This window comes from Notothenia coriiceps, unplaced genomic scaffold, assembly GCF_000735185.1.
Source record: "Notothenia coriiceps isolate Sejong01 unplaced genomic scaffold, NC01 NC01_scaffold00037246, whole genome shotgun sequence".
Taxonomy (NCBI): domain Eukaryota; kingdom Metazoa; phylum Chordata; class Actinopteri; order Perciformes; family Nototheniidae; genus Notothenia; species Notothenia coriiceps.
Genome location: NW_011369947.1, coordinates 3,402,367 through 3,425,595, shown reverse-complemented (window position 1 = coordinate 3,425,595; position 23,229 = coordinate 3,402,367). Strand labels below are relative to the sequence as shown.

Sequence of the window (23,229 nt, the reverse complement as noted above, 5' to 3'; positions counted from 1 at the left end):
AAGCTGAGAGCCGGGCCAGGGTGTATGGGCCCTGTGATGGCGTGCCAGAGGATGAGCCATGTGTGCAGTGCAGGGTAGAGAGAGGGGTGCCGGGGCCAGGAGCTGACCCCCAGACTCACAGGAAGTCTTTCCTCAGGAATACTGATGAAGGCTGGCTGGGAGTCCATGCGACAGAGGAAGCTCTCTCAAGCCACCAGCTGCGATAGACTAGCCAGAATCTCTTTCATGGCCTGGAAGGGCCCCCAGATCTGAAAACCGCAACATTATGAGGCTGCACACGGAAAGGCCTTTCTCACTCTCCTCTCACTCTCTCCTCCTCCTCTTACCCAAGGATGAAATGAAATAGAAAACACATTATCTGCTGTGCGTGATCTCATGCTAAGCCAAGCTCAGAATGGCAGACGCGTGCCCTGACCTTTTCTCTGAAGCAATCAGGCTTCTATAACATACATGGCTATAATGTCAAGGAAAAATAAATCAAGCACCTAAATGCACCTCTGCGTCCAGGCAAATTAATTATACACCCCATTACATACGATTGGGATGGTTCTAGTTCCTTGATTGGAGAACAAAGATAATTGAATGATTCACTACTCTTGACAGTATACTTATGGTGTGTGAGTTTAGGTTGTGGACCTGTGGGCATCAGGAACAGCATCTATCTGTGGAGGCAGTACAGTATGGAGCATCCAGCAGATGCATTTATACCACGGCTCTCTCATAAATCCACTATGGAACTGCTAACACAAACCACATGGGGTCTTTATCTAAATAGCGGCTGCACCGAAGCAGCTGTATCAGGTTCCTCAACCCCACGGGCCGAGAGCACTATTCAGCCTTTGTCATTGCCCCCGTCCCAGAAAAATCACCCAAAAAGCATGTTCATGAATTTCCCCTCAAAATTGGCAAACTGACATCCAGACAAACATTGTCAAACTTTGTTAGCGCTCAATGGTGGACCCACAGACCCGCCATATGGTTGCCATGCATCATTTTCGCTATACTTCTAGGCCAGAGTAAAAACCCAGACCCCCATAGACACCTGCCTGGGCCCAACTGTTTAAATTAACCCAGATTGTCCCACTGACATGCTGTTTACCTTAATCACTGCGATAATCTATTAGAACAACATTACGTTTGTAGTCGGGACTGCTCAGGGGATCAAAGACCTGCTAATGTGTAACAGAAATTAGAGTTGACGGACTAGGGTAAAGGACCCTAATTTTCATATTGCTCGTGTGTAAGAACAGTTCCCCACTGATTTAGCATGAACTCCTGCAAACATGCTGATTCAAGATGGTCCGTTTAAAAAAATGAGTATCTAAATCGATGCATATGAGTCCGAGATGTCGTCTTTCTCATTTAACGTGCTCTCTTTCCTATCTAAATTACCCATAATGCAACTTGACAACAAACATTTTCAAGTGTGTCACGGAGTAGTTTTTCTTATTTAAGTCTATATGTGTAGTAAGTATTATTGTCCATGTTGTGGGTTTTGTATTTATTTATTTATGAAAAAATATGATTTAGAAAAGCGCTTTCACTGAACTTGTCTCGTACCCTATGCTGTGTGTCGATTGTGAATCTCTGTAACTGGTAGCATGTTGAGGCAAGATTTTCAGCGGGGAAATCAGAAGCCATGCCACAGGATATTACTGAGCCTTTCTCCCTGCCTGCTTCCCAATTCACAGATCCCAGTGTGCCAAGGAGGCTTCTCTGCTTCATATTAGCCCGAAGTTCATGTAAGCCCCCTCTGACACAGCTCTGCCCCCGCTAACCTCCCAGCAGCAGCAGCAGGTTGGAGGGAGAGCTTAGGATAGCAGCATGGTGATATAAGCGGGCTTCAGTGTTGTGAGTGGGATAATTCTGAAACGACACGAACCCTGCAGACCTCTTTGATTTAGAGGCTATAATCCGTCTGCCTTAGGTGTGCTTCACTCGCAGAGAGAGGACAGGGGCCGAAAACAAATATACTTCACTGTACTGTACCTTTGCATTGTTAATGCATGGACAAAGGGCCCATGCAGCGCTGGATTGCACTTCTGCACTGGGGTTTTTCAATAGGGACCACACCAGGCGGACTCCATCAAGCTGGTCGATGATTCTGTTGGAAGAAAGAGACAGGAAGTAGTGTGAGAAGGGAGGAAGAAAGCCCCCAAAAATGTTGCTTTTTGGTTGTAATTTTCTGCTTGAATGATTGTGTGATCATCCTGATCATGTTTGTTTCTCAGAGCTTTGGCTGTTTTAGTCTGGCCTGCAGCAGGCTCAACTCAACTTCCGCCAAGTAGGATCAAAACATCGATCAATTTCAGAGTTGGCTTTTCATCACGACTTGCCTTCAGCCCTCCTCCCTCCTCAGTTCCTCTCCAGGACTGAAACCCACCCACTGTCTGCTCGCTCAAACCCCTCTCGGTGGAGAAGCTCAATGGGCCAGTGGTTAACGCACATACATCTGCACATATAGTGCTTCATACATAGATTTATAAATAGTAGCCGAGACAAACTTACACTTTATGTTGGTGGCTTGTTTTTCAACCAAAGCCAAAAAGAGGACCTCTTTCCAAATCAAACAGAGCCACAGACAGGTCGCTCTATATTTCATGAGGTCTGAGTGAAGTTTACTTAGGCATGAACTGTATTTCATGTCGTATACATGACTGTAGTCAAAACTGCAGTCAGGGTCTGGGAACCCAAAGAATTACAACACAGTGCACCCGTTGTCTGGCATAAATAACATGTAACGTGTTCCCCATGTGTGCGTCCACCAACAAGGCGGACATTGAATGCTGTCATAATTACTTAAACACTCTCTAATCACTGTATCTCCGTGACTGGCAACGAGCGAACACTCATCAGGGACGTCCTCTGCGCCATCTGTCTTCTGTTTGCACATAAATCAGTCTGCAGGGATCATAACATCAGATTCCAGTCTGCAGGGCCTCCTAAATCCGGGCCGAAAACAAAAGTGAAGCGTCACATCATCGTCCAAAACAGCTCCGTCTTCCCATGAAGCAGGTATGAAACAGATTAGCAATGAAGTTGCAGCTGACAGTGATGGATTTAGAGGAGGAGACCACAAACCCAGGAGGCATAAAACAACGTGTGTTCACTCTTGTAGCTACACAGGATTCACCGAAGGAAGTGCTGTGTCATTAACCACACACTGCCTACTGCTTGAGAATGAAAACAAACACATGCGTTTTTCATGGGGAACATGAAAGTGACCGTTGTTTGTTTTGGGCTTTCGGTGGTTATGGATGAGCTTCATCAGAACCATGATGAGAGAATGATTGTGCTGATCAACAGAAGGTATCAGAGAAAAGAGCTTGTTTTGGAAAAAATGAAGTCATGTTAACAGACAAGAATATTGTAGCTTACTGTGTGGTGTCATGCATCATCATATTTGTTAGCTAGCCAAATACCATCTAATCACTGTGAATCTGGAAAACAGTGTTTGGTGGGAGCAGGAAGCAATCAAAATGAGTTATGTTAATTGCTCAGCAAACTACTGTACACATACATGTCTCAAAATAAGCCATCGCCACAAAACATACACTACATGCAAGAAGGCGTTGAAATAAGAACGTTCTGTTTACAGCGGAGTGTGAAGGCTGAAAAATGACAAGGTCTGGCTTAAATACTGTGTCCATAACGTGAGAAAACACGGAGAACATGATGAACCACGTAAAACACTTCTCGCCTTGTGTGAAGTTTACCACAGTTGGTTGCTGTATTTTGACATGATTCTCTTTTTATTGAGCCCCTTGGTTTTTTTCATCCAAACAAATGTAATAGGCTCACAGGGTAGCATTAACAGCTAGCTTACAATGTAAACTCCAACATTAGGTCGTATGTGTGTCCAGTTCTAATTAAGAAGTGTTGTGTAGTGCATAACAGCCTCGTAAAAGCAATGAGACACAGATGGAAGGTCCACAATGTTCTGAAGTAACGAGGGCGAGGTTAAATGAACAGAAGAAAGTCGGCTCTGGACTGTGGTTCGCTGTGTTTTCCCAGCTATGAACTCTTGGACAGGGAAGGGCGTTAGGTATGTTCGTGTGACCAGCTCAAGTCCCGACACAGACCACAAAGCTATAGTAAAACACCACAACCATATTTAACTTAGCAGGTACAATAAACAAAGCTTCTAAAAGATGTCATTAAGCTGGGGATAAAAGAGAAAAGTACCTGCATGATTACAAATGACAAGAACATAGATTTCTTTAAGCATGAGCCCATGACAGGTTAATTATACCGTGTTTGGATCAAGTAATTGGTGTCATTCCCTTGTCAAAACATTTGACATAAATACGCGGCCAAGAATAGGGGTTTGGAGGTAATTCAGTAATGACAGTGAGCAAGCAACTAATGATATTTTAAGAGACACCTCACATGGGGCTGTTTGCCTTGTGTAAAGTGTAATAAATGGAAAAGAGCTAGTTGGATGTAAGGTGACACTTACGCCATGTTATCCATATCCGTAGCACAGGCACCCACTGCGTTGGTTACATTCACAAGCAGCGCCTAGAAAAAAGACAAATAAAAAGTAAATCAATCAATATAATATGGTCAAAAGATAAAATGGCCATTATGCAATAAGAGATCATTCAACATGCCTGATTAGTTCCAGTGAGCAGATTCACAAGCGATTTGATGCCTCCACACTTGCGGATGATGGCCTTGTTAGCAGCTATCCGGGCGAATTCTCCAACAGCTCCCACTACATTTACCAGAACTTCTTCAGGCTGATCTGTCAGCAGGCCAACCAGGGTCTCCAGGGCTTTGTACTCCTGAAACCTGTCAAGAGTGGAACAAAGGGGAATTAACCAATCAATTCACATTGATTTGTTAGGTGTATTAATAACTGATAGATGTTAACGAATAAGAAAGAAGAAGAAGAGTCTGCAGCGATTTTAGTATTTGAGGCTGTGCTATGGACTAAATGTTGACATTAGCATGGTATGGCTTAATTGTTCTACTACTTTGTACAATGCTAACATGCTGATGTTAACTAATAGACAATGTACAAGGAGCAGGTCACAATTTCAAAACAAACCTAGACAGGGTGAGCAAGACCCTGACGCAAAGGACCATGTTGACCTTTTAGAGTAATCTGTTAGCATGCTAGCATTGGCTAATTAGCAATAAACACAGCACGCACTTTTTTTTTTACGGTGTTTAAAAATAAAGAAGTGCACAAAAAAATACCTGGAGCTAGAGAAAATGTTGTTTAATGCATGTGAGCAATATAATGGCAATCAAATCAATAGTTAAACAGACATTTCACTCAAAACCCCAAATGGCAACCATAGTTGGCACTCAATGAAATGCACAAAGGAAAAATGCTGCTAGATAAAAAAGTCAGGGGATTGTCCATCCTCCAGGGAACACAAATGTCTGGTAAACATCTATGTCATTCTACACAATAACTGTTGAGATATTTAAGTGTAGATTCAAAGTGGTGGACTGATTGGCCAATTGACTGACTAAGGACAATATTGTGGCTAAACACGCAATAGTTGTCTGGCTTGACTTGGTTTGAGTTGGTACGTCAGCAGCGTGGCAGGGATTCAGAGGGGCGGCTGACTGAAGGTGTGTTTGTTGTCTTCATCTAACATCTCACTAGAGCTGTTTATGCTTGTACTTTCCTCCCTGCTCCCTACTTTAAAGTGATAAGTAGTGGCTACAGTGCCCTGAGCCACATGGACATAGATCTCTTACTGTAACCCAGCAGTACAGGCAGTTTTCCCACGACTGCTCACAGTTGTCCCTTGTCCGTACCATAGCTTTGATGAGGCTTGGAAACTCTCCCTCCCTATTTAGCTGTGATTCTTCCTTGTTTGCCAATGCTATAGAGTGGTAAACTACAGTAAACATTTAAAAGGGATATACTGCGGTCGCACAAAAACCTCAACAAACCTCTGATGTACAGTTAAGCCCTACGACTGTTTTTATTCACAGTTACGGTTGCTGGCATCATGGTCCTTAAGCTGTTGTGGATGGCCAAGGTCATTTGGGTTTGGTCAGGGGCCGACGACACACAGCCTATTCTCGCAAGGGAAAACACTGCTAATGAACATCGGAGCTGCCAAAGTTAACTTCAGTGAAATTCACCATAAAGAAAAACAATGGTTTGCCAATGGCATCACTGAAGTGTCATCTGCAGTCGACTGCATTACAATTATCTCGTAATCACAGACATAACTTTTGATGAATGAACAGTAAGACATGACTATTTTTGTGAAGCCAATCCCGGTCGGCGTAATTACGTTATGGCAAGAGTAACATCACACAAGACAACCTGAGTTTGCTTCTTCTGCAAACACTGGGGACGTTTATTAAAGCCTGTCAGAAGACACAGGAACCGCATTGGCGCTTATGTGTAGAAGATTCTAAGATTGATTGTGTGTCTTTTCCTTTTTCAAAGTGCTGAAAACCTAAATGCTGCCTTTTATGCACACTAGTGTTTAAAGGTAAAGTGAAAGTAAGACATTTTAAGGACCCAGACTATGAAGAGAAAAGAACTGGCTCCTTTAACCTGAAATTGAGCAGATAGATTGATCTATCTCATTTAAAAAGAAAAAAAGGCAAAGCAGTGACTTGGGTGAGCACAGAACTTTTGTGAGGTAAGGAGAAGTATCATTTGGAAGGGCAATTATGGTGTGCTCATCATAGCGTTGGAACAGAGGTAAGATGGCAGAGTAGTCAGTCATTGGAAGCGAACCCCACAATCTTGACCGTCAACATTACTGTGCTGGCAAATACAGAGAGACTTGGCAGTGGTGACTTTCCATTACAGGGTATTCACTCACTCTTTTGTTAAGGGCTTTTTACAGCTTGTTTGTGTGTCCATAACACTTCAGTATACAGGCTCAGGGGACTTCATATCGATGCGTTCATATATCCAAACAAAATATCTTTCCAAGAAGTGCTTTTACAAAGGTATTTCCATAGTAAATATAAGCTTGGACAAGGTACAGCCGTCTCAAAAAAACACACAGTAATGTGGTCTTTAAATAAACACTTAAGCTATGAATGTCATTACATTTCTGGGGCATCAATCATCTCTCATTTTGATGCATCATTAATCAGGGAAATGGCTTACACAAGCTACTTGTCTTAAGTGGAGGTCCCCGGACCTTTATGCTGTCCAGACCGCGCAAATCACCAGTCACATAAAAGAAATGTTGTTTGCAATGGGCCAAAGGGTCTGTTTTATTTGACCATGTACTTAATGAAAGAAAAGAGAGAGAGAGAAACCCCTCCCTGCCTGTCAATATTGCTGGAGCAAAAATGTATTCCAAAATGATTTTCATTTCTTTACACCACTCAGCCCATGATTGATTCTGAAATGAGCGCATGCCCCTGAAACCCTGTTACATTAGCAGCCTTTCCTTTTTGACAGTAATGACTCGGTCACTGTATTCCAAGCTTTGGCCTGACCTAGACTTTTTTAAGTGATTCAAATAAGCCTGGGAGAGTATGAAAAAACAGATCCACTTACACATTCAAGTGTGCATTTAAAACATTGGCTGTGCATCACGCTGCTTTCTTCCTGAGGAGGTGGCCACATTTCACCTTCATTCACACCCAAGAGCCCACAGCGTCCAAAATAAAACATAACACACACGGGGAAGAAACCACAAAATGATGGCACTCTGTTTGTTAAATGTAGAGAGGGCACTCAAAGTGTTGTAAATGAAGTGTCACTAAATGTGGTTTACGTGTGATTAATGGTCTTATCATAATTATTTCTATTATTGTTATTATCAGTAGTAATATAAGTATTTAACATGGCAACAGTGTGACAGGTAATTACATATGGCAGAGGGCCTGTACTGGCAGTGAGTTTATTAAAGCTACCACATTACTCATGGTCTGTGTAGTTCACACAAGCGCCAGGCTTTCCAAACTATGTCCATTTTTCTATTGTTTTAAGATATTTGTTTGTTAAATGAACAAAGCAAAAATAAGGTCACTATCTTTATTTAAATCAAATAAATTCCCCAAAGGTTTTATTGTTCATGCATGGCGTGTGTTAAAGAGACAGGGATCCATCCATCTTGCTTCAGAGGAATGTTATTGTCATGCCTCCACTCCTGTAAAGGAATCTTCACTTAACTCGATGTGGCAGCAGACACTCAGTTCCAGTTGGGAGGATTTCACTCAAACTTTAAATGTAGGATATCATTCTGTCAGATATGATATATGAAGTGAAGATAGATCTTTGTGAGTGCTACTGTTAACTTTTCTTGTTATTTTTAGAGGTTCACTGCAATTTGAACTACTTCTTGGTCGGAAGAAAAAGCCTTTTTTCACATCATCTCACCTCAGCGGAAAGCCTTACAATTGAAGAATACTCTTTATCGTAGAATCATCAATTACCAGTTGCTTGCCTACAATGGAGAGCATGTGTTTTGAATGAATGAAAACATTACAAAAGGTATTACATATATGCAATGGGGTTATATATTATGTAGCCAGCCTAACACAGAATAAGAAAATAAATACATTAAATGATTCTTTCAAGGGAGCATTAGTGGGAATGTATAGGGCCAAGATGCGGTTTCAAGGAATTATTTATTTTAGAGGGAAAATGAGGGATTTAAAAATCATCTGACACTTAAATACAAGTCAAAAACCATTCCACAAATGTCACTGCTGAAGGAACCAGGCTGAATGACACTTAAATAAACCCCAGCCTGACATGAAAAATGATTAAAGGCTCTGTCAGCCTTCTGACTTTAGAAACTCCGAGGCCGATTCCTTTAATATTCACAGGCTTAGAATAACACATCACCGAAGTCTATCAAATCAACACATCGGCTTGAGCCTTCGTTAACGATGGGAAAGACTGAATTCTAGCAGCAAACACTCACATAAAAGATCAGAGCAAATAGAATCCGTAGAAAAACTTTACATTTATGCAAGTAATCACTTCAACCAGATGCAATTGTAAAGGAAATGGAGATATGATAAAAGCATCAGAGTGGAAAAAGTGATACAGCTAGTCGTGAATGAATAACAGCAGCGCCGTAAAAGTATAAAAAAACATATGTGCTGATGGCATGGCGACGAGTAATGCACGCAAGTTGGTTGATACCCTATTGGTGTTCTGTTTTCACATACTGTAACCACATCATCTCAGGAAACATATTTTCCAGAAGTTATGAGCACACATGCGTGAAATTACCAATTACTATTAATCCCCTTTAAAATGAGGCTCATTAGATTGTTGCTCCTATGATTGATTTATTAAAATCATACTAATCTGTTACAACTAATTACAAACACATCCCAAAATATATAGCCGCAATGTGTTTCTGTATCTCTGGTATGTTAAATGCGTGTGTTAATGGGCATGTGAGGTAATGAGAGGTAATAAGGTAAGACCCAGAGTCCCTGCGTACTTAGCCACATTCTCCATGCTGATGGAACACTTCCAGATGGCTCCGGTGGCGGCGGCCAGCAGCTGCTTGTTGGACGCCTTGCTCAGCAGAGAGGCCAGCGGCTGCAGACCTTTGTACTCACGCACCAGGTCACGAGTTTGTTTGCCTTCTGCACACTGCATAGAGTAAAAGAGATGGTCAAGACCTTCAGGAAGTATAGGAAAAATGTTTTTTACTAAGTTCCATTTTCTCACATTTGTTCATGAAATGAATGTGTACTAATGAGGAAGTTACCTTGAAGATTGCACTGGCACAATGCATTTGGAGCTCATCATTGTCACTGCTTAGGTTTTTAACCAAATCCTTGATCATGCCTTCGGTCTGAATGGCAATCCTGTAGCTTTCCTGTAGTGACATGAACAACATTGGCTTATCTATAGGTATTTTATATATTTACTGGTATTATGTTTCTTTATGTTTATAATATTGTTTCTTAGTTTCACATGACAAGTACAGTATAGTGTCTTTCATTTCTACCCTAAAATTCATGTGTTTTTTACATCCTTACACACCCTGCTGAAATCACATAGTGTAAAGGTAAAGCTTGCACTATCCTATCACTTTTGGTATTTTCTACAAATGTCAGGCTTGTCAATCTCTACAGTACATTGTAAAGGTGTTTTAGTTAGTTGGCCTCAAAACACATTGCCCCTTCTAAAGAAACAAATCCTTCACTGAGTACGCAGAAGTTCACTCTGAAGTTCACTCTGCATACTCAAACTGTAATAAAAAGTGTATTTGGAGCTAACTTCGGGCAAATAACAATAAACAATGTGGTGTTCTGGTGAGTGTTTCCATTGTAATTAAGGTGCAAGTGTGGCTCATTGATGTGTTTTGAATAGGTTTATTCATCTCTGTGGTAAATAGGAAGAAAGAGTACTTGGTGTTAGGAACATTCATTGTTACTTTAGGCCTTTCATTTGATCCTTTGATAGAATTAAAACATTATTTACAGTATTTTAAATGTCTTATAGAATGAGACTTTTAGCTTTTATTGCACAGATCATGAATTGACAATGTATGCCACATTTGACGATAAAGGGCATATTGTTCCCTCTCACCTCTGAGGCACACTCCTGCAGGGTGCCCACCACAGGAATGAGCATGTTCTCGTGTGGAGACTTGAGCAGGCGTCCCAGCAGAGGGATGCCCCCAGCCTTCCGGATGGCCTCCTTGTTCTTGGTGCTCTTGCTGCAGCTCCACAGTGCCAGGGCACCGCAGCGAGCCACCTCCACATCCTTCTCCTGGTTTGCACTCAGGCTGGCTAAATTCGGAACACAGTCCAGCAGCTTCACCTGAGCGGAGAGAAGAGGGAGGATAAACACAAACATAAAAATGTGTGCGAACAAACATCCAGACCGCACGTCTCAAAGCAAAAAAAACTCCAGACTCACACATTTACACAAACTCTGTGAACTTGTCATAAATTCAAGGACTCTGAGAAGTTTTGTTGCATGGTTGGAGTGATAATGGATGGGTCCAGATGAGAATAGCAAGTTGTTGGCTGTGATTAAGGGTGTAATTAAAATTCTATTACTACTGGGTCTGCAAAGATGAAAAAGCCAGACTGTTAGGAGTGGAAAACTGTCAGGATTGATGTTGATGTTAGGCCTGAAAAGCCCAGTGTGACGGTTTATGGCCATCATTCAGTGTTCTAATCCATAGTTCCTGGCCAGTGAGACAGAGCAGGCAAAGCTATTACACACAGCGCAGTTCAAAGGTGGTCTCATAGCATAGCGTGAAATTAATCTGCCTTCGTGAGTGACTTGCACATGAGAACATCCGATTTGGGGCTGGGGAAAATATACAAGGCATGGAGGCTTTAATCACAGGTCCCTCTGTCAACAAACATGAATGCAGGTCAGAGGATGTAGGGGACATTCTATCTGTTGTACCACAGCACCGTTCTGCTGGTTTTAAAAGCCTGGGTGGGTGCGTACAGTGTGAAAAGGGCATACATTGAGGATTAATCTGCTTTGACTTAGAACATAGTTTAGGCGGGACTGATTCCATAGATTTGATCTGATTGTAAAGAAGAACCATTTCCGAACCGCATACACATACTAAATCTCAGAAGTGCTTTTACAACCATGTAATCTGCCCTTATGCAAGTAAACTAGTGGGAAGGTGTTTTTTAAATATTTATTGCAACTACATTTTTTGGAATGACAGCAAATAAGTTTGAAATGGCCCTGAAGACCCAAGTTTTTGAGTGAGAATATAATATTGGTTTTATTAGATCACAGAAGGAACAGAGTGCCCTTAGTGTGGAAAGCCCTAAACAAAACCATTCAAAAACATCAAGGATCCAGTCCCCACACCCTGCGGAACACCCTCTGATTAACTCATGGGACTAGTGACATCCAGCTAAAAATGAATGGCGAAAGGAACATGACCACAAGTACAAAAAAATGGGGCACTGCCACTTTGTTAAGCCACGTCTGGATTCGTTTATTACGCCTAAAACTCATTATAAACGGTAATATGCGGATCACGTCGCAATTATGCACCATACCATTTTTGCAATGGGTCCATAGTGGCCGTGGTACAAATAATGGTTGCACTAAGTTACAAAATAGTTGAAACAGACAAAGTGTTTTATTGGAAAATCTTATATTCATTAACCAATACCAGGCTCTGATATTCAGCCTGCTTTTTACATTGCCATGACAAAGATTGGTTATCCTATTTACACCAACTTGAATGAACGTTGCTTCTTGTTCATACTCACCAGTTTTTTGATACCGCCATACTGCCTGACGGTTCTCCTTGCTCGTCGGAACCTGGCCACGTTAGAGATGGTCTCGGCTGCCAAGGCCTTGAGGTCCTTCACTGGGGAGTCCAGAATCCTCACGATGCTCTGCAGGCCTCCCATGTCTACAATGGCTCGACGGATTTGCACGTTGTGACTTATCTTCCTCAGGATTTTAAGGGAGCCAATCTAAAAACACACACAATAAAACCAACCCAAAAAGATATTTTATGGAAAATAAATGGTTGTGTCTATGCTAATGTAAGGCCTCCTTGTGTGCTAAAAGAACATAAAGCTACTAGCAACACAAATTAGAATAGTCATGACAAAAGACCTAATAAAATCAGGTCAAAAAGCACACACAAGTCATGAGGCAAACTGGAGAATGATTGCTACCCCGTGTCTTTAAAGGCATGCTCTCTACCCAGCACTCGGTTTTTGTTACTAAAACACAGGCTGGCACACACGGCCGGCTCGGTTTTTGCCCGCAGGCCATCCAGGTCCAGCTCTGGTAGAGCTACTTACTTTGCATTTGACTTCATCTGTATCCAGCAAGTTAATGAGGACTTCAAGGCCACCTACGTCCCGGATGGCCAGTTGGCACGTCTCCTGCATCAAATTAAAGTCCATCATGGCGCACAGAGTGAGAACAGTGGCCGTCTGGTCGCCTCCCTGAAATAATAATGCCCAACACGAGTCAATGAAAGAAAAAAAGAAGACATAATGAAAGAGAGGAGGAGAGAATTAAACATTAAGCAGACACTTAGAAAAAGGGAGGAGGACACTAATCTCCCTACTTTCCCCCACGCTCACTCTCCCTCTGTTGTTTCCTCTGATAATACCACTCCTGCTGGGGTTGTTTTGTTTATACCACAGCCTGGTAAGTGTTAAGCTTTGTGGCGATAAACACTGTAGGAGAGAAATTATCTGCTAACAGAGCGCTAAGCTACGACAACAGTGCCAAGCTCAGAAAACATTAGACATTGCCCCGAGGATGAAAAATTACACTATTAGCGCTAAAACTTGTGAGTTACCATATCAAGAGTAGAAAATGTTTTGACAGTTGCTATACACACACATATCATTTTAGACCTGCGCCACAGCGATTAGTAACTTGGTAGCTACAACACTACTGAGTCAACAAGTGCCTCGAGGTGGGGAAATCTGCTCTTTGATTTAAATTCAAGCCCCTAAACACACATGGGGGCCAAACACTGATTACGTTTGATCGGAACTTAGCTAAAATATGTTCACAAAAAATGAATAGATTAAAAAATGTGCATGTGTGGCTGGTCAAATCCTCAACTGTGGCAGAGTCTTTCTTATTTGACTGTTTTCTACTAAATGTAGTGACCAAATTCTATTCTTTCGGCTCCAAATGGACAAATCAACATAATGTCCTGGATGGGCCGATGTTGATGGCACTTAAACCTCCAGTTGGTTCTATGAGATGTTTCAACTGCAGGCAGCAATGATGTTTTTTCCTTGCCATATTTAGTCTGCATCATAAGGAGTTGCGTAACAATCTTTGTTGACATGCAATGGTTTTAATCATGAAACAGGGGGGAAAATCAGTAGTCAGATAAAACAGAAGCTTGTGGCACGCAAATGCAACAGTTAGCTGCTGTAACACTAGACCTGCAACATGGCTTTGATATGTGACACTGAGATCTAGTCCAAAATCTGCTGGCGAGTGAACAATCAAATATGATTCAATTTTTCGCTGTGGTTTGAATGTGATACACATAGAATTCTCATCTACTGGATTCAAGGCCGCCTCTACCGTTCCAAGTTTGAAGGTCCTTTATTAGTTGCACACTTTGCGAACAATTTAAGACGTCAGCACCGTCCTACATAGATAATTTCAACTGAACATAAGAATGTAGCATGTCCTGCTATCAGCTATGAGTAGAAAATAGCCCATCACTATATAGAATGCACGAGCAGTAATGTGTTTCATGCTGCTTTTGGAGAGGCGGGCTCATCACTATAGGCATATACCAGAGAATCAAGTGGTGTTTGATCATATCTCCCTCACAAAGCGGTGCTCTGACACAGCAGGATAACGGCCACATGTGTTCTCCATATCATGATGTGAACCATTTGCCCATTAACAGCAGTGGATCTACGGCTTCCTTTGTCTCCTGCATTCTCATTCTTCAAAGGATTTAGCAGGCAAGGTTCATACCTTGTAAAAACAACACGAATGCTATGTTTAGGAGTGATAGCAGGGAGAACAGAAAACAGATCATGTGCTTTCATTTTCGTTAGCTTTGGTCTTGAAGTATTGTCGACATTCTTTAAAACACTGACAACATCTGACAATCTTTTATGATGAAAGATCTTTGACTCTATGAGCATGACGAGCAGATGCTCAAAGTGGAACCAATTCAACCACTATTCCACATTTGAACAATAAATTCAAAAAGCAGTTAAATAGCTGTGCTTTGCATCGATACTGTGTTCCATAACCTACAGGCTTGGCATTGCCATAATCAATACTCATACCGAGTTATAAACCTCTATAGGGTATAAGGAAACATAACCTGCGATGTATTTCAAATAGTCCTTGAAAACTTAGCAGGCCTTCTCTTTAAACGGTTAGCTTCCACCTTTTGAGATTCCACAACCTTGCTAGCAGCTATGTTAGCTTGTACTTAGGCATAGCGTTGCATTAAGCTAAAAGCTATTATCAACTTGCTCAATTGCACATATTGACACATGTTAATATCCACGTGTTTAGCAAGTCATTCTTACAAGGTTCTCCATTTTCAATGGTTGCTGCACTGAACACAAGTACAGCTAAGGCTAACGGGAATGTGGTTAGTTTAGCAGGAATCATTGAAAAAACGACACAGTCAAGGACAAGTGGACATTGGCCTGGTCATGGAGTTAGAATAGTAGTCTAGGGATTACCAAAGTCAGCAGGATTCATCCTCTGGGGAACACGAATGTCCACATTATTACCGCATTTGATAGCAATCCATTGAAAAGTAAGTACATTTGTGATATTTCCATCAGCCTCTTGTTGGCTCTTCAGGAAAAGTTGGAGGATCACTAAAGTCCAACCCAGTCTCACGGCATTTCGTGTTATAGTCACGACATTTAATCTATTGATTCGTGTTCACCAACACGATTTTCCCCTTTTTTTCGTGTCACAGAACGATTTTAAAAGCAATGTATTTTTATTGGTAGTATGTGTCGTGCCTGCAGCACTTCTTTTTGTCCATTCGGGTCTTGGAAGACCGGAAGCTGTGGGGTTCTGTAATATGTAATGCAGCCGAACAGTGTATTACAATTCCGTTATGTGATGACTTTCAAAGAGAAAAGTGAGAACACTCGGAATAAAGTATTATTTTCTTTAAAAAAAAAAGTTTTTCGGATTTCATATCGCATTAACACCATATCCCTACATGCATTGCGGCTGAAACATCCAATTAGGGAGCTTAAACCATAGCTGAGGATCTTGGGTAATCATTATCGCAATGATGCTCAAAATATATATTGACATTCAGTTCCTGACAGACGCCAAAAAAGCCCGAGATGATGGAATTAAACAAATAAATAAAAACAAGGATAATTGTGTGTTATTGGTGAGTAAATAACAGTGTGTTATTTAGAAAAGAATAACAAATTGGAAGGAAAAAAAGATTTAAAAAAAATACAGATTTCAGTATTCTGAGGCTCTGAGCCCCATTTCTTTCCCTCACAGACGACAAAAAAAGTCCGACATTATACGATTTAAAATAAAAACAATAATTATGGCTTGATATTGAGTAAAAACATGTTTTTATGAACCACACAGCTTCCGGTCTTCCAAGACCCGAACGGATAAAAAGACGTGCTGCAGCCACGAAAAATACATTGCTTTTAAAATCGTTCTGTGTGACACGAAAAAAAGGGGAAAATCGTGTTGGTGAACACGAATCAATAGATTAAATGTCGTGACTATAACGCAAAATGCCGTGCGACTGGGTTGCAAAGTCATATGAATTTATCCTCTGGAAACCATGAATCACTGTACAACATTTTGTGTCTACCATCCAGTAGATGTCAAGCTTTTCCCCGACAAAGTGGAAATGTTGACCTGTAGTGGCGCTAGAGGAAGAGTCAGGAAATCACCAAAGTCATTCAAATGTACCTTCTAGGAACCTTGAATATCTGCATCAAATTTCACAGCAATCCATCCAATACTTGTCAAGACGTTCAGCGCAGATGTCCACTTCATTGTGGTGAACTAAGAATCGTCAGGGGAGCACCACAATCTGCTCGGGGGACAATGAATTTCTGAACAACCTTTCATGGCAATCTATCGAATATTAATAGAGATAAGTAAGTCAGGACAGACAGATCAGATCAATTGAGCTTGCCTTCCATAGAGACTTGCAGCACGTGTGAATAAAAACAACATATAAATCCTGATGTACAACACTTAAGTAAGAAGAAGAGACAAAATAAGTGTTTCTTATCAGCTGAATGGATATTTAAATGATGATAGATGGCCGATATAACCCTAAGTAGTGATACTACAGTACACTCAGCTCAACCATTACACATCCCATTGGGAACATGTATAGGAGTGTGGAATTTGAAGCATGGTATTTAGGGTATCTTTAATATTCATTAATCAGCAGTTTAATGGCAACTCATCTAGTAATGATTAAGGAGATAGTTGTATAAATGATCTATTGCCTTGTCTCTTTGAATTGCCTAACAAGGAGTTTAGACATAAAGCAGTAAGAGGGATAAGTTTCCATTCATGAGGTGAACCCAATATCAACCACTTAAAGATGCTTTATGCGTTGCATCTCCTCCTTCACTGCAGGTGGCTACTAAAATAGCTAATGCCTCCCCACTGCTGAATGGAGGTCTTATTCTTGTCTGGGGTAGCAGACTGGACTCAACAGACACAGACTGGCCCGCCCGAGCCTATAAATCACCGCAGTGAGCATGTTGGAGCAGGAAGGGGCTTAATAGGGCTGTCAATGATACCCTATTGACCTGAGACCTTTTCCTTATTGCCGTTTTGTTGTGTATATTTTGCGAATGAGTGAGTGTTTGGCTTCCTGTCACCAGGGATAAAAGTGCATATTGAGGATAAGTGCTCAGATACGTATGTCTGCAATGCTGGACCGGTGACAGGTGGACTCGGGCCACTGCCAGCGCTTCATAGAGCTCAGTGTAAGATAGAAGTAGCTGAAAGTAGCGGGTCTTGGCAGAGGCCGAGCCGTAGAGGATGCATGAGGTTTCAAACTTCACTGCACTAATGGCAAGACCAAACTCAAATCCCCTGCTGTATTATGGGGAAAGGTACCGTCAGGATAGAATTAATGATCATTGCTTGTTTCTTGCTTCATATTTGACATGGGATCTACTATAACATAAAACATAATCATATAATAGGCCTCTCTGTCATAAAATATGCACGCTGAGCAAACGTCTAGTCTTTCAATTGCAAAGTCGCCTCACTCATGAGAGTGAAATGATTACTGTTCTTGTGAGTAAATTGTGTTGTAAATGCATCACAGGCAGTAAAAATGTAATGTTTTAATTGTGTTATTAAAAAAGAATCAAAAATGCTTAAGTGCTTAGAACATAATAAGAAAATGAGCTGATACTGGCTCTTGTACACTGGAGGCAGGATTAGTTTTAGTGTGGCAATTAGTAATATGGTTCTCATGAGAGAAGAGCAGCGCGGTAGTACCATGACTGGCCAGCAGAGGGGGAGCAACTTTAATGAGGGCTGAACACAATACCATGTGTGTCAGGGTCCAGGATCAGCTTGTTAATCTGCAGAATTTGTACATTTATAGTGAGAGTTACACACAATGTCAAAGCAATGGGGAAAGTCTGCACTAATAGTGACACTGTTTAAGAGAAGTCTGGTGAATTATTTCATTGGGACTGCTCAAAAAGCCATATGCTCAGTAAAACAAAGAGGAAGAAATTAGGATTATTGTACAAATTAAATTACAAAAATGTTTACAACACTCAATGTTGGAATTACCAGGTAACAAGTAACACATTGTGTAAAGGACACAATATTTACGTCCGTCAGAACATGAAAATGTATTTATTTTTAAGCCACAGGGGAACCTAACTGATAGCAGCTGGAGAATTTTGTATTTATCTAAACTGAAATAAAATACTCAAATGACATGTTGTGCCTTAATTGCTTGAATAACAATCTTCAGTCCTGACTCGCGAAAAAACATCTTGTTCTTTTAAACGAAGTTGTTATTTAGCTTGGTCTACTGAAGGCCATAGTGGATGTTCTTTGTACAACTACAGTACAGAAAACAGCGTTTAAAATATAATTTTTTTTAATATAAAGTCTTTTTTATAAATGGTTGTTTGTAAACTTAAATAAGAAGGTGAAGAAGTATGTTACAGACCCGTAAAAAACACAAATATAATCCCCAGAGACACAAATCTGCATGCAGGGTTTGGTGAGAGACCATGTAACAATTTTACAGGCACAGGTCTCCAGTCATACAAGTATAAAAACAAACACATCGGATCCCGGGGCAAATATTCCTACATAAATATCATTAAAACACAAAACAGAACATGCATGTGTCGCTTTATGAAAGTGTTAAACTTCCTAGAGTACAAACGGCTGTCTATAGTGCGAGGGAGAGGGNCACACACACACACACACACACACACACACACACACACTAAAGCTGACGCCACAACGCTGAAAAGTAAGGAATATGCAAACCAGTGAGGTTTTTATATATCTGAGTTTCCCTCTTTCAAATCATTTACTCTCTTTTTTTGTTCCTCTCTGGAATGGAGTGGGAATTTCCTTTATATCCTATTTTGCTAAGCTAAAAATATCAAGCAGTGTTTTCTATAAAAGTGAACGATCTTATTCAAGCCGCAGAACACAAATCTGTTAGTCATATCAAGAAATTCTATCCTGAATAAAAATATGTGATGTAGACTGTTATTACACATTGAAATAACATTAACTGAATTATTTTGAAAGAGCATTTAAGGTCTTTTTACTGTTAAATAGAAGCAAAGAAAATTGATTCCTGTCAAAATAAAGTCAACACAGTCTGTTTTAATATAATCTGTCTGAATGATAATGTCCAGATAAATAGATAATGGGAGTGAGCTACGGTAAAATGTGAAGTCAACTGGCTCAGTGGCGTTTCTATACTCTTTCCTTTCCATGTTTTGACACTTTAATATTCACCATATGCCCTGTCAGACCTATCACAGGCGCGCTTCATTTTTATGCTTCTGCGGTGTGGGCAAACAGTGCGTACAGCTGCTGCCGTTAGACAGCTCTTTCCCCCCGTGCATCGACTCACACGTGCAACCAAACGGGCCTGTGTCAGAAACCACGAATCCATGAGATGAGCCAACCACTTCAAGAAGCATCTTCCTTCAAAAGTGCTGCTTCAAATATATATATTTCATCTGACATCCCTATATTGTTTTGATATGAGTAAGGCAAAACAGACAGGTGGGATTGGAAAATTACCTTTTTCGTGATACTAAGTTTTCCTGCAATTCCACGATTTAATGTCTATTTTCCACGCGGTTTTTGACATTTGAATACCGACTCAGGACAGCATCAAAATTCTTGAACAGATGACAGGAAAGGAGCATTGACTTTATTATTTCCTGCTAGTTAAAGCCGGCCTTAGCCTGCAGGAGTACAGCTCTCTGTACAAATCGCTATTTTAGGATTTGAAAATCCCTCTCGGAGTGAGGAGACGGTAGTGTGCCAGGTAACATACCTTGAGGTACTTCACCAGTTTCTGGATCTGCCAATATTCAGAAGGCAGGTCTGTGTTACTCTCCTGACGGCGCTCCGGCTGCTCCTCCTCCTCCTCACTCTCAGATGAACTCTCACTGAAAGCGTCCAATGGCATTGATCCTGCTGGGGTCTTACTGAACAAAGAAAAAAACAGTACAGATTCAGATAACAACGTACAAAAGTGCGGGATAGTGTAACCAGACAATACAATAGCCAGACAAAGGGATGGAATATCTCTTTTCCGGCTTCATAAATGGATAAAACAGCACGGTCATCCCACACAAGGAGACACATTAAGGAATTTGAAATACAAGTGTCAAGTTTGAACTTCCTCAGAATCTAAGCAGCAGGAGAATAAGGATTGGATTAATGTCAGGGGAGGGCTGGAGTCGTCATCATCATATACAGAGGGAAGACTCCTGCAAGGCTATTGATGCAAACAGAAATGCAGATGGCTTTTTAAAGTTGCTCCGGTCACTTGGATAACTTTATCATGAAAATGGGGCACAGCGGAGCAATGAAATTTGGTACATATACAAATGGAGGAACGGTTCCCATGTACGTACAAATGGCATTTCCAGGGGAGCAGATTTGAGGGAGCGTTTTCCAGGAAGCAACATGATAAACAGCGAACCTTCAAGAAGCTGCCACGCCTACGCACGCCCCCGGTGCGTGGACATTCAGGAATGATTGAATGCACCCTGGGGAGATCATAGCATGTACAGTACACTACCTGATGAGCAATAATGCTATCAGTGAACAGTGGCGAGTGACAATTTATGATGCTAGCAGTCTATATGCATTGGCAAAGAGCTGAGGAGGTCTAGCTGCCAAGAAACAGAGGAAGAAAAAGCCTTTAAATACATTTGATACTTCACATTCAGTTCAGGTTACTTTATTTATTTCATTTGCATAAAAAGGAAATGTTTCAGTGCACCGGCATGAAATAAAACAATCATATACAATATGCAAAACCTGCAATATGCATTTTAAAGTCTAAAACTGACTAAATGGTGGCAGTCATAATACAAGTGCTAAGCGGATTATTCTTCAACTGGCACCGACTTAAAGGGGCAATACTAAATTGTAAAAATAGCTGGTACTAATAAAAGTCCTGCATTAAAAATTCTAAAGTACAAATGTATCGACATCAACATATACTTAAGTACCAAAAGTAAAAGTACTTGTTATGAGTAATGACCCTTTTCAGAATCATAGGTATTCAATCATTGATTATGATTGTTGATGCATTTATGTGTCAATCGCAGCTGGGAAAAGTGGAGCTAATTGTCTACGTCTGGACATTTTAACCTATAATTAAATGTCATTGTTTATTTATTAGTTGATTTATATGTTGTATAAGCCAATAATCTGCATCTGTAAGGTAACTTAAACTGTCAGATATATGTAGTGTAATATTTGCTTCCAAAATGCAGTGGAGTAGAAGCAAATAGTGGCATACATTGATTGTTTAGTAACTCAGAAATGTGCTCAAAGTGAGACAGAGAGATCGAAATACTGTTTCCCACAATCCCGAATATAAAAACAAATGAATAGAGAATATAAAAATATCAAAATAAAAATATGTGTGCAAATATGTATGTATATACACAGTCATAGACACATTTGTACACGTGCACCTAAATAAAAACACAACAATCAATATATACAAAACAACTTCAATATTTTGAGAATGTGCATTAGTGCAGATTGTCCATCGAACGTGCATTATTGCAATATTGTCCATAGCATCGTAAAAAGTGTCTGGTGCCGGATTTGAGTGTCTGAGTGTGTGGGGGAGTTAGAGTCCAGTGGGGTAGGGAGGAGAGGGGGTAGGGAGGAGAGGGAGGGGATTAAATGTACATTATTACATTCCCCTAATAAATGTACAAATGTCCCCACAAAAAGGATTTGGCTTTCAGTTTCCCAAACCTTGTATACAGTAGATTACTCCTCCTACAGAAAAATAGGTATTTCCTCTGGATTGTATAAATACCTGTTTTTGGACACTTACATTTTCTGGGATGACAGGCGCCCAGGTAAAGAGGACGCAGAGAATTCTGCTTTCATCTTTCCTTTGGCTCCTGCTCCCCGCTTTCTCTTCTGTATTCCATCACACTTCTCCTCTCCAGAGCTCTTACTGCGTTTCTTTTCCTCCGCTTCACTGTAATGATGTGAAATAAGAGTCATTACGCCTGCTTCTATTTTGAAAATGGTTATTTTTCGAACATAATCATTATTTAACAATTCGAGACAAGGGTTCAGCGGGCATTTCTTTTTCTGAGATGCTTTTATCTTTAGCCAGTTTCTCCTCAAGTGGGTATAGTTATCACAAGGTACAGCTGCAACAGCTCAGCCCTCACGAGATCTATTTATCAATCAAAGACCATATGTGACAGATCTTTGGGGGATTTGCTTTTCCCAACATTTCTGCCTGTAATTGGGCAGAAAGGGTTTCCACGCTGTGAACGTATCCATTAACTCAGATATTTGTGTAATCGGGAATATTTTCAGTTGCCTTCAAATTATAAAATCATATAACCGTGCTGGCAGAAAAGAGTGACGAGGTTTGGCATCGCTGTCATGTGAAGCTCCAACAGGAGGGATCCCTGCTCCACAGTGTGTCTTTTAGGATACATCTTCATGAGGAATTATTACGTACCCACATGGAGACGTGAGGCCGAGATTCCTCCATCTCGGACATGGTTCATATTTCTTTTCGCCGCCTGTCTTGTACAGCGATTGCCTCGCGTTCTCATTCACATTCTTTTCCCGTTGCTCGTAAGAACTCTGGGATTGGCCTTGTTCCTCCGCGTCAACCGGTTCCACATGCTGGACCTTTTGAGTTGATGGAGGTTCTTGCACTGCAAAATCCTGTTGGTGAGGGGAAAAAAGACAAAGACAGGAGAGAGAGGTAAAGACAGCTTTTTAATATGTGGCCAAATTGGAGAAATTAGACAGTTTACTGAAACATATTTTCCATCTGACACGATGCCTCTCTCTTCATTATTTGAGACACGTTACATAACACTGTCTGACAAAGTGTTCCCAGAAAAGTCATGTTAAACTACAGAACAGTATCAATGACACGTGAAAAACATCAAATTACCATAAACCCGCTCTCGAAAGAATAACAATTCAGTCTTTATTGAGGCATAGAGGTAGAATAACACGTTCCCCATGCTTTACACAGAAGAGGTTCCCCCTCTGTTAATTGGCTGAACAATATCAAAACGTTTATTGTTTCTGTACAT

General features: G+C 40.9%; 1 protein-coding gene across 1 annotated transcript in view; it reads right to left on the bottom strand.

Moving 5' to 3' along the window:
* odad2 (outer dynein arm docking complex subunit 2) overlaps positions 1 to 22,752 on the bottom strand; it is a 31,447-nt gene extending 8,695 nt beyond the window's left edge. The window contains exons 1-11 of the mRNA XM_010794579.1: positions 22,642 to 22,752; positions 21,990 to 22,139; positions 19,956 to 20,109; positions 12,724 to 12,870; positions 12,178 to 12,387; positions 10,508 to 10,741; positions 9,681 to 9,791; positions 9,408 to 9,562; positions 4,614 to 4,794; positions 4,460 to 4,521; positions 1,990 to 2,104 (exon numbers count right to left, since the gene is read on the bottom strand). Of these exons, the coding sequence (XP_010792881.1) occupies positions 1,990 to 2,104; positions 4,460 to 4,521; positions 4,614 to 4,794; positions 9,408 to 9,562; positions 9,681 to 9,791; positions 10,508 to 10,741; positions 12,178 to 12,387; positions 12,724 to 12,870; positions 19,956 to 20,109; positions 21,990 to 22,139; positions 22,642 to 22,679 (1,557 nt within the window). The 5' untranslated portion in view covers positions 22,680 to 22,752. The remainder of the gene's footprint in view (positions 1 to 1,989; positions 2,105 to 4,459; positions 4,522 to 4,613; positions 4,795 to 9,407; positions 9,563 to 9,680; positions 9,792 to 10,507; positions 10,742 to 12,177; positions 12,388 to 12,723; positions 12,871 to 19,955; positions 20,110 to 21,989; positions 22,140 to 22,641) is intronic.
* Between the last annotated feature and the right edge of the window lie 477 nt (positions 22,753 to 23,229).